A 19,464-nucleotide genomic window follows, 5' to 3' on the forward strand; every position below is an offset into this window, starting at 1 on the left:
AGAGTTGTTTTGATCCATTTCTGGTAATTTGGTAATACTGTTAATTTGGAACAATCTTTCATACAGTTGTTAATGGTTTGCAATTCTTCTTTTGAAAACTGTTCATATCTTTTGACCATCTTCTATTGGGAAACAGCTTTTTGTCTTTTCTATTTCTATATATTATCTTATATATTTAATACATAGATTTTCCCAAGTCAATCTTTGCTCTTCAATTAGATGTATTAATTTTGTGTAAAACCTTTTCAATTTCATGTAGTCAAAAGTATCTATTTTATCTTTTCTTTTAAAGGACAGATACAAAATATTTTAATCAAACAGCCTTACAAAGAAATTTACTCACAACTTAGAGGAGACCCAGGGGAGGAGACTGATTCTATCTTGCATCTCTGAACCCTTTCCCTCTTTTGAGAGACCCTTCAGATCCAGCAGGGAGATCTATGTTACCCTCTCTTGCCTGAGGCAGGGGTAGGGTCATCAAGTATGGTCCTCTGACTGAATCCAAACTTCACAGAACAAATTCTTTCATTAAAGGGATTTGGAAGTTTGGATTGAGGATCTAGAGGGCACACGTGAAGGCTCAAGGTTCCACACCCCTGCCCTAGAGAGTGTGTAGGGAGGGAAGTAAGGAGGCCTTTAATTAGATTGATAGGATAATCACCTAACTCACATTTCCAGAAAAAGGAATTTTAATTGGGGAGAGGGAGTAAACAAGCAGTAAATAAGTTCCAAATGAATAAATGACAGGGACAACAAATGCTACAGGAGTTTTGAGAAGAGACAGGTTACTTCAAAATATGTCCAGGGACATCTCCAAAAGTATCATGATAGAAAATGCTATCCACATCCAAAGAAAGAACTATGGAGTTTGAATGCAGATCGAAGCACACTATTTGCTATTTTTTTTCCTTCTGTTTTGTTTCCTCTTTCTGGTGGTTCCTCCTATTGGTTCTAATACTTCCTTACAACATCACTAATGTGAAAATATGTTTACTAGGAGAGTGAGTGTGTGTGTGTGTGTAGCGCCTATATCAGACTGCTCACAGTCTTGGGAAGGGAGAGGGAGAAAATTTAAAACTCAAAGTTTATGGAAGTGATTTCTGATAAATCAAAATAAATTAACAAAAAAGTCATTATAAAAAACACATCCAGGGAAAACTTAATGGAAGAGATAAGACTGGACCTGGATCATGAAATATAAGTAAGAAGAAGTATGAGTAAGACAGGTACAAGGAAGAGGTTGGGCATGCCATGAAGGAGGAACAGAATAAGCAAAATCAGTAAAGCAATAAAATGGGGTCTTCAGAGCCACCTGGAAAAAGGAGATTTTTAAGGCTTAAAAAGGGCAGTTCTAATAGCTGAGGATAAAATTAAAAAGGCAGGTTGGCACCCCTAGGGTCTATACAAACTAGTTTCCCTGCTGTTCACAATGACACTCCACCTTCCAGCTCTAAACCTTTTACCTTGGGCTCACCATGTATGGAATGCATCTCCGCCCCCCCCCCCCGCCCCATAACTTATCCCTATATATAAACTGATGTAAAGTGAAGTGAGCAGAACCAGAACACTGAACACAATAACAGCAACACTGCAATGATGATCAACTGTGAATGACTAATCTACTTTGATCCAAGACAGTTCCAAATAGCTCATGATGAAAAACGCTACCCAGAGAGAGAACTGATGGACTCAGAGAACAGACTGAAACATATTTATTTTTTCCTTTCATTATTTTTCTTGCCTTTTTTTAAACACAGCTAATGAAGAAATGTATTTTGCATAACTACATATGTATAACTAGTATTATATTTCTTTCCTTCTCAGTGAGTAGGGAAAATTATGGAATGGAAAATAAAAAATAATTTTTTATAAAAGAAAAAAAATCATGGTTTTCTTCAAGACTCAACTCAAGTGACACGACTAACATTATTCTTTCCTGCTCTCCCAGCCTCTAGGACACTGTCTCTCCCTTGTATTTAATTTGTATTTGTTTGTTAATGGTGTGTCTCTCAATAGGATGTAAGCTCCTTGAGGACAGAGAGAGTTCATTTTTATCTCTGTACCTTCAGCATCTAGCCCAGTAGCTAGCATAGGGAAGGTGCTAGGTGGCACAGTGGAGAGAGTGAGGACATGGATTCAGGAAGACCTAAGCTCAAATTCTGCCACAGAGATTTACTTAGCTGGGTAATTCTGGACCAGTCGCTTAACTGTTTCATCTTCAGTTTTCTCATTTACAAAATTGGGATGACAGCCCCTACCTTCCAGGGTTATGAGGACCAAATGAGATAAGGTATGTAAAGTGCTTTGCAAACTTTAAAGTGCTATTTGAGAGCAGCATTTTTTGTGATTTCTAAGAACCGGAGACAAAGCAGATGACCATCAATTGAAGAATGGCTAAACAAACTGAATGCAACGGAATATTACCGCATTGTAAGAAATGATGCATGTGATGAAGACAAGAAAAGCTTGGAAAGATCTATGTGAACTGAGGCACAGCAAAGTAAAGTAGAGCCAAGAAAATAATATACACAATAATATAACACTGTAAATGAAAAGAACAATGACACACAAAAAAACCCAAAAGTAAATCTAACAAAATTATATCAAGCAGGATTCAGATGAAGAAATATAAAAGATACCCCCAAAATATCCCTTGGTGGGGGTGGGAGATCCACAGCTATTACACAATGCACATGTTTTGACTTCCTCAATGTAATGATTAGTTATGCTGATTTTTTTTTTCCTATCTACCCCCACCCCTCCTATTTGTCATATGGGATGGCTCTTGAGGAGAGGAAGAGATACATGGGATATTATGGTGATATAAGAAACTGAAAATACCACTAAAAATTATTTTTTAAATGGGGCTCTTATAAGTACTAGCTATTGTTATTTTATTATTAAATATTAGTTTATTAGAAAGCTATTTGAGTACTGCAAAGTAAGGAAAACTATATTACTGTATGGTTTATGCAAGTAGAAGATAAATGATAAAAGAGGGCTATGTGGCACACACAGCAATGTCAGCCAATCAACTTTCTATTATAATGAAGAACAAGGCATAATAATGCTTTGTGTCCACATAAAAATGAGCAACTTATTTAGAGCAAAGAATATCAAAGCTTGTATGAAGTTAAATCTGCAAGGAAAACATCTGACATGGTAAAGAAGTGTATGGGAACAAAAGAACTTCAAAAAGAAGATGTACGTTGGGCATACAAGGTTAGGCAGCAGTAGCAGGTGAGCATGCCAGAGAATGCTGGGTGGGCAGGGGGAAGTCTCCAGTCTGGACGCCATCACAGCGCCTCATTAGTATGGCTAGAAAACCTCAGTTTTCTCATTAGTAAAATAAGGCAGTTGAACTGGTGCTCTCAAAGATCCCTTGCCAGCTCTAATTAGTGATTCTAATTTATTAAATACCTCCATAATAATGGCACAAAATGGCTGTCTAGTTGTCTAGAGAGCTAATGAAAAATTAGAAATTGGGTTCATTCAAACAGATAATAAATTATGATAAAGAAAGCCAAGTAGCTAAATTTAGATAAAGACAGGTTCACTCTGAAAGAAAATCAACATCAAGTTTCAATGAAGATGATGTCACACAGAAGGGATAATATGTGTATATGTTTCAGATTCAAATAAGCAGCAACGGAAGACTAGACGTGTGTTTTATTTGCTCCAGAGACATTAAACAAAATGCTGCATGTTCTAGAGAAACGATAGCCAGTGGTGAAACATGATGCCTCCAATTTAGCCTATGGTGAAAAAAAGACTCAAGTCTCCAGGGAGAAACGCCATTGTCCTAAGTATGTGAGAGGAACAGACCAAGAGAAATTTTCACTAGAGATCTGAACACCAAACGCACTAGTCAACCAAAATCCGCTCCAAAGGATAGGTGCATTAGACTTATGTGGAAACTGAGACTTTTGAGAGATTCTGTACAACGTAAAAAGGAGTAAACTGAAGCCTGATATTTGTTTCATGACAACACTTCTGCTCATGGTATGTTTGCTGTCACATGTCTGAACAAAAAAAAAATGGTATTCAGCTTGACTGTTTACTCACCAGGATTCACTACAAATTATTTTTGGCAACTTTCCAAAATGACACCCATCAGATTTGCCACATCTGAAGATGGCCAAAAGAACATGTTAGAAATTCTGAATGCAGTTGGAAAAGAACTCTAAAAGTGTTGAGAGCAGTAACAGCATTACTGGAATAAGTGTTTAGCTTCCTAAACTACTTCAAAGGCATACACATTTGGATATAAATGCAGTTTGAGTATCAGTTAAGAGCCTAAACTTCAGTAGCAGTCAATAGGAACAGAAAAGAAACAAAAGTCTGATTTGAGACTGGGAAAGAAGAAAATGGGATTTGTTCATACAATGGGACACAGGAATTTAGGAAGACAGAGGAGTAAAGCATAACCCAAAGTTATCCAATTTATGTGACCAGGAGACAGCAGGTACTATTATTAAGAAAAATTAGGCTGGAAAGCTCGTTCTGAAGAAAAAACTAGCACTTCTGTTACAGACAAGTTAAATCTATAGAAGTAAAAATGTCCAAATAAGAAGCTAGAAATACAAAAAAAGAGCTCTACATACTAAGGCCATGGATATAGCTTTGAGTTATGTACACAGAGATGTCTAAAGCGAACAAACAATTCTTCATAAATCACAAACTTTCAAAATTATTTTGTTAAACTAGGGCTTCAATGTAGAGATTTAATTACATTCCACAAGCATCATGATAAAGCCCCAAATGAAATAAGTACAATGAAGGAATAACAGAAGGTTAGAGCTGAAAGGGACCCTAAGATCCCTTCAAACCAACCAGTTCAATCTTCTCATTAAAAAAAAAAACACCTGGGACCTAGAGGAGAGAAGTTGACATGCCCAAGATCTTTCTCCCTCCCATAACTAAACCACTGTTAATACTAAGATGCTTAGACATAAGTTCCAAGGTGATATATATACATATATATGTGTGTGTACATATACATGTTTTCAATAAGAGATCTTCACACACATTATACGTTATAGGATAGTACACATGCATGGCATTTATAAATTAAATTATCTTACAGTAAAGCAAGTAAAAAGGGAAATATGGTCAATTCTTTAGAAATAAATATCTCATTCGATGAGTTATGCATAGGAATCTATCTTTGATTCCAAACACCTAGCAGAGCACCTGGCACATAGCAGGTGCTTAATAAATCCATCTTGATTACCTGATCTTATGATACAGGTCACCTGAATATTACTCCTCCAAAAAAGCTCTCAATTTACAGCTGTCTCTCAAGATACCAATTTTTGATGTAATGAACAAAAAACTGTTTCACAGCAATTTCAAGGACAGTTGTCTTTCAATAAGTAACAAAAAACCTTTAAAATGAAAAGATTTTGGAAAACAAAACATAGCAAATGAGAAAATTATCACAACTCGAGCTCAAATATGCAATAATATATCTTTTTAACTTCATAATTTCCTCCAGTCTCTTCCAACACTCACTTTTCCTATAAACACTTTTATTTTCCATTTTTCCCACCTGAATATTTTTGGATTCCTTATTTATTACACTAGGTGAGTATACCTCAAATTTTCTATTATGACTGAAAAGTGATCAAAATATTAGGTTATTTAAGTCTTGAAATATCTAGTCAGAATTCAGCAGACAGGAAGAGAAGGGGGCTTACAGTCAAAGATTAAAGTAAATACAAATTTAAACCAGGCCCTTTTTATTCATGTGCATATGGAACAAAGGTCAGGAAGAAACAGATACATGTTATCTTAAGAACACCAATTCACTAAATACATTACAAAAGAACTTTTCCTTACAAAAATGTTTATATATGTGTGTGTGTGCGCGCGTGTATATATATGTGTGTGTGTATATATATCCTAATATATTTAAAATTATTCAATTTATATATATTTTTTCAAGAATATGTCTACTGCAAAGGACTGTTAATCAGTTAATCTTTCTTCCTTACATATGGTTTCCATGAGATGTTGAAAGCGGTCTAATGGGAAGAACCACATTTCTGAATGATCTTTAAATTCTAGTCATTTACAGAAGAAATAAATCATACTAATTTACAATGCTTTGACATGTACTCTTTCATAAAGTGGTTTGAGAGCCTGGTTTAATAAGCACTCTTTTGCCCTGAATTAATTCATTACCTTGTATATCACTGTTAATGTAGGTATCTAATTCTAGTGAAAAGTATTCACATGACCTAATTCTGTTATACTCTCCCGTTAGAATAATAATAATAAAAAAGCATCCTTACCTAGTATTCTATTACCCTATAAGACAGAACTTCTCATCCTACATTTATCAGCGGGATATGATGCCAACCATGGCAGCAGGGAGGAAGTGAATGACCTACAGAAAACAATCATCTCCCAAGTCAATATCTCTCTCTCTGTTCTGCTGGTTTCCCTTCATCCTTGAATTTGCATGAAAAGCTGATCCTCTAAAGATATACTGATTTTCAAGAAGCTACAACATGGAGAATTCCAAAAACTGAAGTACAAAGATAGATCCATCTCTAATCACTGTTTCAGAAGTCAAAATAGAATCAAAGTATTGTTTCCATTCATTAAATGATAAAAGTTGCTCATATTTGCATAGTGTTGTCCTTCAAAGCATCCACCATCTAATAAGGGCAAAGATAAGTATTTTCTCCATTTTATACACAAGATTTATAGGTATCACTGAATATGGAAGACCTAGAATGAACACTGGAGACCCAAACTTTTCATTTTGAAGAGGGAGCAACTAAGCTCAGAGATGCTACATGAACTAGCCGAGATTATGTACAGCTAGGCCCACAATCTAGGATTGCTGATTCCAAGCCCAAGGCCTTTTCCATTTCACCAGGATGCCTCTTTCTGAAATAAAAATTCTTCAATACCTTTAATTCAGTGGGTTTAAAGAGGGTCACATACTTGTGTTTCTTCAGAGAATTTCAGAAAGGTTTTTGAGCCCACCTTCCTAGTAATAAGAGAGGTAAGGAAGAATGTGCAATCAATCTCTCTCTTTCTCTCTCTCTCATAGTACCTGTAGGGGTCTGTACTTGAATAGAAATAAAAGTGCATGACAGCCTCCTCTGGGTTTCTCAAAGAAACTGCAAGGATTTAACATTTACGCGCAAGGATGATCAGATCCTAAGAACAAAAAAACTTACTTTTTTCAATGAGTTGGTCCTGAACTCCAGCCAATGCACTGACTGCCTAAAAGAGAAAGAAACCAAAAAACTCATTGATAAAAGAGTCGGATAAAAAAGAAATTAGATTTTAATCTGGGTATTACAAAAACCATTCATTTAAGAAAAGCAGCATTTGGCTAAACAGATTTATTTGGGAAAAATATGAATTTTTAAAATAAAATGTGAAAATTTTACATCAAATACAAAAAAAGTATTTTTTTTAACAGAGAACTGGCCAAAAAACTGATCTAAGTTTCACCTGGGTTGATGGTTAGTCAACCATCAGAAATGTATCACTAGTCTCACCCCACTTACAGCTGCTGAAGTAACTGAGGATTTACTGAAGAGTCGCTCGGCTTCCTTAAATTTTCGGTTCCTACGATCATTTTTGCTATTGGAGTTTCTAAAATGGAGAAGAAAAACCCTCATAAACACTTGCCACATGTAAGTTTATTCCATATCTTGATTTGAGAAGAAAAAATGATTTTCAGAAATGGAACTGAAGGAACCTATCCAAAATGAAAAAATTTTCATTTGAAAGCTGCACTTGTGTAAAAAACTTAATTTAGTTCTTTTTTGCTTTAAAGTAATAGAATATTCACTCACACGTTTTTGAAATTAAGAATGGGAAAACAAAGCTTTAATTTAATATTTAAAACTAATAAAAAAGATACTTCAGTTCCATATACTGGCCAGAAAGACCAGAAAAGAGATGAGAGAAAAAGAGAATGGGAAAGTGAAAGAAGGTAAGAAAAACAAAGAGAAGAGAAAAAATCAGGAAGGAACGAATACACTCACGTATTGGGAGAGGATAAAACCAAAAAAAAAAGGAGGCACCCAAAAAAAGAGGGAGAGATGGACAGAAACATACACAAACCCCAAAAGGAAAGGAAAGAGAGGGAGGGAGGAAGGGACAGACAGACACATGCACTCACCCACCACAAAGGAATGGAAAGATAGTCAACCAAAAGGAAGAGGGTCAGCAACACACATACACATACACGCACGCACGTACGTACAAACATCCCAGGAGTAATCCAGGAAGATACCAACCAAGAAAAAATATACCTTTTACTCCTACTCTTAAAAATTCATCATTGATTATATATTGAAGTCTAATTGGATCTATCATGAACATCTCTATTTTCCAATTATTCATAGACTATATTCCACATTTTGTATTAAAATCATGGGACTCTGGGAGAAGGGGATGGAGCATTGAAGGAGCTTTACAATTTCCTGAATAAAATCCAGCCTGTTCTCCTTCTCCTCTCTTCCTATTTAATTGTGAACCAGGATACTGTACATTTGTACTGTTTGCCTCAGATACACACACTGATGGAGAAGCTCTAAGGGCTGTCTATCCAAACTCCTGTCACAACCACTTGTTCTTTCCCACATGGATGGTAAGGTCAACTCTTTGGAATGGCTTCGGATCTTTCCCAGGGATATTCCAGGGATGGGTGAAACCAGCACAATTTCACCTACAAACAGAAACATCTGTAAGATCTCAAGATACATACAATATACATCCCTTTTCAACACGGATGTGTGCTGAATCAATTTCATGTCTCAACTGAGGATTATGATTAGGTTGTTGAACAGTCCATCAATAAGCATTTATTAAGTACTTATTATGTGCCAAGAATTGTGCTTTAGGCATACAAATACAAAGAAAGCTGGCCCCTGCCTTCAATGAGCTTACATTCTAATAGAAAAAGACAACAGAAGAGCTAAAATGGCGGTTAGAGGGAGAGTAGGTACTCACACGGCCCCACGATGGCAATCAGAGGCAAAGCCAGGAGGGAAATGAAGGGAGGCTGGCCTGGGCCCTTTTCCAAAACAGAGGCCCCAGGAGGAACTCAGCAACGAAAGGAAGAGATCACAGAGCAGGAGAGATATTTCAAGACGAGGGTACCGCAGGTGCTGAGAGTAGTTCCAGAGTGAGAAGGCAGTTAAGGCACTGTAGGTGCATAAGGTCATTATTTGTTGTTGTATCTTTCAATGAATCTTAAATGATTCTGATTTATGAATGGGAGACACCTTGCTGAAAGAGAGCATTTAAGGTGGCTCAAATCAAAAGCTCTTTCATAATCAGCAATAAGTTCAGTATAAATTTGTGGTCTTTACATTTTTCCTTAAGTTTCATGATGGTAAAGATGCAGTCCATTGTACAATATTGCTTGTGAAAACCTGCTCTCTACTATCAGTGAGAATGTCTTTGATGGTTTTGCAGATAAATCTTAAAGATTTTATATAAATGGGAAAGTAGTTGAAATTCTCTTGGTTGCCTGGGTGGGGATAGTGATGGGAATTAATAAAGGCTTTTTCCCCTATGTCTTTGGTATCTTCTCCTTCAGATACAATGTAAATTAATTCCCCAAAGTACTCACAATTAATCACCTCCAGCACATATCTGCTCTACCTATACTTATTTCAATCAGGTGGCTTTTCTAATCTTTGTTCCTTTCAGTGGTACTGCTCTTCCTCTGTAAGCACAACCAGGCCTATGATGTTAAAGTCTAAGCGTAGTGCTGTTCCCCAAACTTGTCTATTTCCTCTTTCTGTCCAGATAGTCTGTAGAATACCCCAATAATAAATCACCTCTATTTACTCTTTCACAGACCTTCACCCAAATATTCACCTCACTTTTCCCCCTCTCTAATTCCTGGATTTCTGAATTAGGAGCTCTTTGGGCATTTGTGTACATATATATCTGAGGCCACAGATTTTACTGCTGGCTCTCTTCGTGCGTTTCTTATGGGTATCTCAACTGCTACCCTCTTCTTCCTGCACTGCAGAAAATCTCTATTTCTTTTTTGTTCTCAGTTTTTGTATCATATAACTGCATAAAAGGCCCTCATAATTATTTTTGTGTCTTCTGGTTTTGTTGTGATTTTGCCTTTTTTATTTGCTATTTTGCTTATTTTATTTTCTGCCCTCTTTAATCAGACTAGCTAAAGATTTATCAATTTTATTGTTTTGTTTTTTAAAGAACAAGCTTTTAATCTTATTTATCATTGTTATAGCTTTTTTAGTTTCCAGTTTATCTATTTCTCCTCTAATTTTTAACATCTTCTCTTTTGTGTTTATTTTAGATGTTTGCTTTCAATTTTTAAAAAAATACAAGCAGTTCATTAATTTTCTCTTCTATTTTGTTAATGTGTCTTTGTTGGGATATGATATTTCCTTATGAAAACTCTTAGAAATTTTGGTATGTTATGTAATCGTTATTATTATTTTCTTTCATTTCATTATTGTTTCTATGATTTGTTCATGGACCCACTCAATATTAAGAATTTCATTGTTAAGTCTCCATTTGCCTATGTCTTTGTGCTCTCTAAACTTACTATTCTTATTGCAGTAATAGTCTGTAAAGGATGTATTTACACTTTCTGCCTTTTTACACTGACTTACAATAGATCTGTGCCCTTATACACGTTCAATTTTTGTAAAAGTTCCATGTAGTGCTGGGAAATATATATATTCTCTAACTGTCCCATTTAAAAGAATCCAAAACTGAAAGGAACATTGAAATCTCCTGTTACTTTATATTATTGTCTTCTTGTAGTTATTTTTTTTCTTTACGAAATTAGATATGAGTTTAATATTGATATTTGTTTGTCTATGGTTCCTTTTTGGCACTGCTTCTTTCTTTATCCCTTCTTATGTTTTGAATGTTTCTGAATGTCTAATAGCATGTCTACTAGCAATGTCTGATAGTAATGAATGTCTAACAGCATGATTATTCATTCAATCTAATACTATCTTTATCTAACAGCAGGAGTCCCTGCTTTTGGGGATTCACATGATGCATAGTAATTTTTTTTTTCTAGCCCCTCATTTTTATTCTGTATATGTCTGTTTTTTAAATGTGTTCTTGTAAACAATGAATTATGGAGTTGGGCTTTGTTATCCAACCTATCATTCTTTTTCTTTCTTTTTTTTTGTTTAATCCATTCACACTTAAAGTTATAAGTTAAGATTATATTGCCCTCCATTGTTCTCTAATATTTCTTCTCCAATTAGGATTTCCCCCCTATTCCTCTGTAAACAGTACTTTTGTCCCTTCAATTATATTAATCTATGTTAAAGCAACCCTATTCTCACTGGTTCTCATATCTCCTTCCTCAAGCACTTCCCCTCCCATTACATTTGTTTCCCCTTTCTCTAGTCTGGAAGTTTACTTATTAGTTCCTTTTATTTTATGTAGTTAATTCTCCTGCTCTTTTCTCCTCTCATTTAAGCAGTCAAGTAAAATCACACTTCCTCCCCCCCCTTCAATTTGTTCATTAAATTTTATTTTCTATGCCTTTAAAAAAAAGTTTCTTCCCTCCTCTTCATTATTTACCTTCCCTTTTTGTTCATTCTAGACTTTTATTCTTCGATTCATGGCCCTTATACTAAGTCTTTCTTTAATCTCAATTCCACATGGAATAAAAGCTTCTGAGGTAACTATGCTGGGTTCCTGCTTCTAAACAGTTTCTATTTTAATGCCTTGTGGATCTTGTCCCCTGATCCCTTTTTCCTGTTGTGCCTCCTCACTCTTAGAAAGCAGATGATAGAAAGGATACTGGTCCATGGTAAGAATTTTCCTATGTCCCTAGTTGTGTGTTCATGATTAACCTTTACCCACCCTGTGGTTATTTTTTTTCCCTAATAACCATGGAATCCCTTCCCTTGGTCCACGCCCTTATATTCTTCTGGATGTGGACTGTCCCCAGCGGCCCTGATTTCCTTTCTCCAAAAGTAGAATGAGTGGTCTCTCTAAGCACCCAATCTCTGCAGATAATACCCATTGTAAGGTCCCTAACTCCCTGTATAGAATCTCTTCTTCCATGATAGCACAGTATACCCTCCCACCACTGAAACAGGATTTCTCCCTTTCTTTCCCTGTTCTGATGTTCTTTCCCTTTGCCTCCCTGCCCATTCTCCTACAGGCTCTCTTATTCCTAAGAGCCTAGACAAATTATTTTCCCTTCATTGCTAGGTTTGAGTTGATTAGGGTGCATCACATACTCCCCTCTATCATATTCCTCCCCTTCCCCTTTTTATGCACCTTCTCAATCTGTAATTTAGCTTCACCAGAAAAACCAAAACAAGACACTGATTCACCTAGAAGTGGGGTACTGTAAAGTGTTGCCTATAATTTCAGGCCTATTTCTTCCCTATCACCTCTATTTGATGTCTGCTTCAAATATTTCAAACTTTCCTTTTCTTAACTGAACATCTCATCTTTTCCTCATTAATAATTAGGGTCAGGTTTGCAGGGTATGTCATGCTGGACTGCATCTTCAACTCCTTCGCTCTTTGGAGCAAACTATTCTGCTTCTTCCTGCAGTTTCTGATGGGTGCAGGATAATCGTGTCATTTTAATTTCCTTTCCTCTATATTTGAAGGTCTTTCTGCTCCTTACTTGGAGAATTTGTCGTTTCTTAAGACTGTTAAATTTAACCACTCTTATGTCTTGGAGCCTTCAGCATGGGTTTTTTCGTGAAGGAAAGGTATAGATTCTTTCAACTGGCACCATTTTCTGTATTCAGAAGTTCTGGGGGGCAGCTAGGTGGTGCAATGGATAGAGCACTGGCCCTGAAGTCAGGAGGACCTGAGTTCAAATCTGGCCTCAGACCAAACACTTGACACTTACTAGCTGTGTGACCCTGGGCAAGTCACTTAACTCCAATTGCCTTAAAAAAAAAGTAGTAGCTCTGGACAGTTTTCTTACGTTATTTCTAACATTATGGTGTTCAGGTATTTTGGTTAGTCATGTTCTTCTGGGAGACCTATCATCCTTAAGTCATCTCTATGCATCCTATTTTTGAGATCAATACGTTTTACTTATATGGAGCTCATGCTTTCTTTTAATATTAGTAGTTTTTTGCTTCTCTTCTTCCAGATTGTCCTTTACTTCCTTGTGTTTGCCTTCCCAATCAGTTATTTTCTCTTCAATTTCTTTGGTCAGACTTGCCAAGATGAATTCAAATTTTTCTACTCTTCCAATTATTTCTGCTATGCAGGCCTGAACTTCTGTTGTTCCAACTGTTCTTTCAACTGTTCTTTCTCTTTTACACCTTTCAGGAACATCCTGCTGTGGTTCCATGTTCTCTTGGGAATCCACAGGGTCTTCTGCCTCATTGGTGTTGATTTATCTTCCTCTGTCTTGCAATACTTAATTCACAGGTGCCTGAACGTTGTTTCCTAATCTGAAAGCTGTTTCCCCTTCTGTTATTAATATCTTTCTTGTTGTTTTTTTCTGCTTACGTTCAAGGTCTTTGAGTTTTCTTCCTCCTGAGATCTTTGCTCCATCTTTTTTCTTTATTTTTCCCTATGGCTCAATCTGGATCCCACTCCTCTGATGGCAATGGCCCTGGGAGCTGGATCTCATAATTATCTTAGCCTCTCCCACACCGGACAATTCATGGTTCACCAGCCTTGGTCTCTGCTCCAAGTTGACTTCTAGGGGAACAGAACTGGCTCCAGCTGGACGCTGGACTCTATCCCTAAGGTTCAGTGAAGAGCCACACAGCCCCTCACCACCCACATATGCAACCCCAGCTCCCTCTGTTCCCAAGTTTAGTTCAAGTTCTGCTGCAGCCCAGAATACTGGTACTCTTTGCAAATGTTTACCATCTGGATCTCTGAGGCACTGGGAAGAGAGGGTAAAGGTGTATGTTGAAGGAAAGTTGAGTTCTGTTTCACGTAAGTGACTTATACAGACCTGCTTCTAGGAACGTGGTGGGTGGTGGGGAAGGGAGTACTGTGTGGGCAAGTCAGGGGCTAGGGATGAGACTTCTCTGCTGTCAGTTCATCAGGTATTTACCTTGTTTGAGTTCTTGATAGCTTGGCCCATGAAGACTGCCAAAACTGATTGAATATCTGGTGCCTAATAGTTCCTTTGGAGAGCTCTGAGAGGTCATGAAGCCCTCCATCTTGTTGGCCATGTGACCCAGAAGTCTGCTATGTTTCTTATTAAATTCCTCTAGCCTCCCTTTTGAGAGCAGCTTTCCTGAGTGCTGGCTTTCCAAGCTACACCAGCTTCCTCTCACGTCGGGCCCTTTACATCTCATTGTCCTCTGTGCTCTTCCTCAGGTTCAGCGCAGCGCCACAGCCCCGTAGACGTGTACTTCTCCAGTTATCTCGGTTCCTCCGTTCTCACAGCACAGAGCACCGCCATTGCTGTTCTCGCTGAGCAAGCTTCTGGCTTTTGATTTTCCTTTGCACTAAAAGAAAAATGGTAAGGGAGCAGAACCGAGTTCTGTGGCAAGTGTGGTCGGTCACCTTGTGCAGTCCTGCTGCCAGAGTTTCCAAATGGACAGTGAGGAAGGGAGTGCTGAGTGATGATATGAACTAGAGATTAGCCTTCTTTTCAGCTAGTTCATTGAACTGCTACCTGGTCAAGGTTCTTGGTGTCCTAGACCACGAGACAGCTGAAACTGTTTTCTCTCTTATGCAAAATTCCTATTTTGTAGAGGTCTGGAGAAAGGATCTATCTAGTATTCTATCCTGTGGCTCATGTGACCCAGAAGTCCTATAGGAACTCTCTAGATAACCAACTTGTTAGGCAGTTTTTTTTTTCCCAGTGGATAGAGCACTGGGCCTGGAGTTCCAAAGACTCCTTGTGAGCTCAAATCTGGCCTCAGAAACTTATTAGCTGTATCACCCTGGGCAAGTCAGTTAACCCTATTTGTCTCAGCTTCCTCATTTATCAAATGAGGTGGAGAAGAAAATGCGAACTACTCCAGTATCTCTGCCAAGAAAACCCCAAATGGGTCATGAAGAGCTGACACGACTGAAGAATGAAACAACAAAAAATCTTTTTAGCTCAGAGCCATTTTGATCACATTTGCAAAACACCTGGCAAAGACATTCTCACCAGCCTTTGTTAGCTGTACTCAATCCCTGGTCAGAAATCTGTTATCCCTATATTTTAAGCCAAGTCAACAAGGGTTTAAGCTCTCACTATGTGCCAGGCACTATACTAAGCACTAAGGACACAAATACAAGCAAAAAGAAACTCAGATCAGTCCCCGAAAGGCAAGAAGCTCACATTCTAATGGGGGAAGAAAGCATATAAAAGTGGCAACAGGGCGGGAAGTCAGGAGCGGAGCTGAGAAAGGAGTGAATGAGTATGACTGGCTTGGGCACTTCCTCAAAATGAAAGTTCTGGAAAGAACTCACCAATTAGAGAAGAGAGGTGCTGGGACATGGAAAAGTCTGGCAAGTAAGGAACAAGGAGAGCCAGGAGAAGACACTGAAAGCTGTCCATGAACCAGAAGTCCAAATCCCTTTCTCATACACTGTCTTCTTAGTCCTCCATTTCCAAGATCAACTTCCCTCTTTTCCTTCCCTTGCCTTCAATGGACAAGAATGAGGAAACTACAACTTGTGCTCCTATGGTCTTTAGTTTCTTGCCCATGACTTGCTTTCTTTAGCAATACTGTCTAGGTTACTTCTAGCAGTATCTTTTGTGCTCAACTGAACTGCCCTAAACAGGTAGTCGCCATCTGTTTTGATAAACCTTGGGACACTGTCTGCTTTGTTTTGGGTACGTTTGTTGGAAAGCCAACAAACCTCTTTGCTCCTATAACACAGTCATCAATTAGTGGCCTCAGTACCTAGAGGCAGGAATCACCAACCACGCTGCTCCTTGCTTCTTCCTCTAACCCTTATTGGGATGATCTCTCACCTAATAACTTCTGTGGCACCACCGAGTTAAACTTGACAGGACAAGCTGCAGCTTCTTCCTCAGAGGATCCAAATCCCTCCTCTTCAGGGAAAGCTTCAAATCTGTATTTTTAAGCTTTAAGTCTATGGCTGCCCCTTTCCTTCCTGTAGTCCTCTGTGTAACACTCTTCTACTCTCTCACCTACTCGGCAAGGGTCAAGATTCCCCTCCTCCGACTCAGATTCCCCTTTCCTCCACTCAACTCTCACCTCTTTTCCCTTTAAGAATGCTTCAGTGTTTCTCACAACCTGGGAAGAGGATAGGCAATTAAACACACCAAGAGAGAGAAAGAGACGCACATACCCCGAGAAAAAAGAAAAGACACTCCCCAAGAGGAAATCACATGCATTCATGTTTACACACATACATACACACACACACACAAAACACACAGTAGACAGAGACAGACACACACATACACCCTAAGAAGAAAGGAAAGGAGACAAAAACAAACCAAGGAGGACAGAGACATACATCCAAACCAAGAGTAAGAGGGAGACAGATGCACACACCAAGAAAAAGGGAGAAAGACAGAAACAGACACCCACAAATGAAAAGGAAGGAAGGCAGAGACAAATACATCAACCAAACAAGAGGAAGAAAGGGAGAAAAAAAAGAGAAAGACACCAAGAGGAAAGAAAAGGAGACAGACACAAAACAAAAGGAATAGAAAAAGACTGACACACATGCATGCACAAAAGCACACACACTAAGAGGAAGGAAAAAGACACCTTCACCAAGGAGACAACCAGAGAGAAACACACAAACACAAACACACTCACTCTCTCTCTCTCTCTCTTCCCCATACCAAGAGGAAGGTCTACATCAAAGTAAAAGAGGAGAGATAAACCACAATAAAGGAGATATCCACAAAAGCAAGAGACAATTAAAAAAAACAAGACTCAACAGTCAGAGGAGAGATATAAAGAACAAGGAAGAAAACAAAATATATACAAAGGTCAAGAACAAAAGACACAAAATTCAAGAAAAAAAGCTTAAAGAAGTAGAGAAGGACTGAAGGGAGACATGAGCAAAGGAAAGGGTATATACATAGACACTATGTATGAACGGATAGGAGAGAGGGAGAGAGACAAAGAGAAGGATAGGGCATATAAGATGGGATAGAAAAAGTAAAATAGGAACAGAAAGATGAATACTGAGGGAGTTAATATTCACAGCTGAGCGTATATAAAGCTTTACAAAGTTCTTTTAAGTCCACTGTAACATTTGATCAAATAGTTAACTGTAAATTAACTCTTTTCACACCTTGTTGTTTACTTGACCTTGGGATTGAGCTGTCACTTGAAAAGCTGATTTAAACACTGTTCACAACTCTTCCACAGCTCTCATCCTCACTTTACCACTCGGAAACGCCAAAAGAAATTATCCAAATTACCTGGAGAATCTGGGAGGATGATCTCAGGGCACCTAATGACCAGGGTGAGGTGAGGGGGTGGGAGGATAACATTACCACAGAGCTAAAGCTCTCATATAGGCATCCATTTCACGATGTATTTCTATTGCACTGTCTATCCTCAAGGATTCCAAAATGCAACATCAAAATTACCTTCTACTCTGGTCCCCAAGGGTGACAAACACTACTGAAAAGGAATGAAAAAATGAACTAGGGTAGTCTGCACTTGTGGGTTAAAATACTAGTTTGAAAGTTTACTAAAGAATTTTCATCACCACCACCCTGTGAGGAAGGTAGTACAAAGATTTCAATCCTCATCATAAAACACAGAAAATTGAAGCTCAAGTAAGTGACCTGCCCAAGAACCGACAAGTAAGAGAGGACTCTTGGCCCTCTCATTCCAACTCCAGGGCTCCTACTCCAAAGGCCGGTCATTTCACTAACTACCACTAAGTCCCCAGCTACCATTTGGACTTGACGGCCACTTTTCTGACTCTTAGATTCTGTGACAGCTCTTCATCTGTTTGGGCCTCAGTTTCCTTATGTCTAAAATGTACAGATCAGTCTACTTATTCTTAAAATTCTCTTCCATCTGGGAAATGCTATGATTTCTAAATAAGCACCATTACTTTAAAAGCAGAAAACACTAGGAGTTAAAACTCAGAAGCAACAGTATACTACACAGAAGAGTACAAAAGATGAGTTTGATGAGTTGCTGCTTCTACCCACTAAATTTCAAGATTCTTTTTCTGACAGTTTTCAGAAGAGTTTTGGGAACAGCAAATGAAGAAGTCATTCTCTCCAGTGATTGGATATCAACTACAAATTGAATCATAAGTTTTAAAGCTAGAAGGGACCTTAGAATTCATCATATATTACCAACCTTCTCATTTCACAGACAGTGACATGGAAGGTCCAGAGATGTGACTTTCGGCAATCACTTTAAAAAACAAGTTAAGTAACAAAGCAGGAATCCAAACAGAAGGCCTCTGACTATAAATTCAGGATTCTTGCCATCACTCGACAGCATAAAGCACAGTAATAGGCTTAGGAGAGAAACTGGACTGACTCCTGGGAACAGATCACTGCAGTAAAACAAAAAAATCCCAGATGCCAAACTCACATAGAATTGTTGAGCAGTCACTTAAGGTGGATTTGCTACCTGGAAATGGCTAAGTTATATGGCTCCATATATAATGACAAATGGTGCTAGACATTAAAACAAACTAGAAACTGCTATTAGAGACACACTCTTAAAAACAGAAATTGGTAACATTCTACCCAAAATATCAGCTATAAAACAGAAGCCTTTCTGACTCACTTTTGATTTGTCAGATAGCGGTCCCAGCCCCGAATAATATTGCCATACATCTGGGTATCTTCCAGGTAGCTCCCTTCAAAAGCATAGATCTGCCTCTCCAAGTTTGCCAGCGTCTCCTGGTGGACACACACAAAAAAAAGCACAGGGATGCTACTACCTTTCAAGGTGGAATATTCAGTCTGACCAAACGGAGATTTAGTCAACTTTTAAAACTGAGGCTCTTGTCTCACAATAATTCACGGCTGATACCACTTCTTCAGTACATTTCCAAATAGTTCTCATCCTCCATAGAGTGGGTAATGTATGATTATATCCAAACTATTACAGAATCTTCACTTTGGCTTTGGCAGGCAAAGTTAGGATTCAGGGTAAATCAAACCCTTCACTGTTTCTGAGTACAATAACACTGCTTTTAACACCTAGAGGAGCAGGCTGGCTGATAGCCACAAAGGAATTTTGCTCACATGGGTAAAAGGTGTAAGAGTAGCATGAGATTTGGAAGGGCCTTCCATCCATAAGGCTTAGAGAGCCTTTAAGGGTCAGGGTCCCTTCTCTATTAGTAAGGGCTAGAAAATGTCACCAGGCTGTGCACAGATTCCTTGTTGCTATGGTAACCAACATCTGCTGCTCCAGGTGAAGATGCCCCAGGATTCCAACCCTTTGCAAGATTCTCTTCAAGAGTCACTACTCTTTGCCTCTATTCTCCTCTTACCAAACAACCATAAATTCCCCCAACCCTAATATCCCTCCCACACAATCGTTTCCCTTCACCCAAATACCTCCCAATG

At 38.2% G+C, this 19,464-nt stretch overlaps 1 protein-coding gene across 9 annotated transcripts in view; it reads right to left on the reverse strand.

The window, feature by feature from the left end:
- Positions 1 to 19,464, reverse strand: part of MEAF6 (MYST/Esa1 associated factor 6) — a 31,009-nt gene that overhangs the window by 9,932 nt on the left and 1,613 nt on the right. For 6 of the 9 annotated variants that reach the window (XR_002323886.2, XR_013482479.1, XR_002323887.2 and 3 more), the window contains exons 2-4: positions 18,677 to 18,792; positions 7,524 to 7,620; positions 7,197 to 7,242 (exon numbers count right to left, since the gene is read on the reverse strand). Coding sequence is in view for 6 of the 9 variants with exons in the window: in XM_020983634.2 (XP_020839293.1) it covers positions 7,197 to 7,242; positions 7,524 to 7,620; positions 18,677 to 18,792 (259 nt within the window). In the remaining 3 variants the exon portion in view is untranslated. The remainder of the gene's footprint in view (positions 1 to 7,196; positions 7,243 to 7,523; positions 7,621 to 18,676; positions 18,793 to 19,464) is intronic. The other 3 variants (XM_020983635.2, XM_020983637.2, XM_078145458.1) reach the window with 1 other exon arrangement.

The sequence above is a fragment of the Phascolarctos cinereus genome, unplaced genomic scaffold (genome assembly GCF_003287225.1).
Source record: "Phascolarctos cinereus isolate Bilbo 61053 unplaced genomic scaffold, phaCin_HiC Scaffold_726;HRSCAF=1367, whole genome shotgun sequence".
NCBI classification, from domain to species: Eukaryota; Metazoa; Chordata; class Mammalia; order Diprotodontia; family Phascolarctidae; genus Phascolarctos; species Phascolarctos cinereus.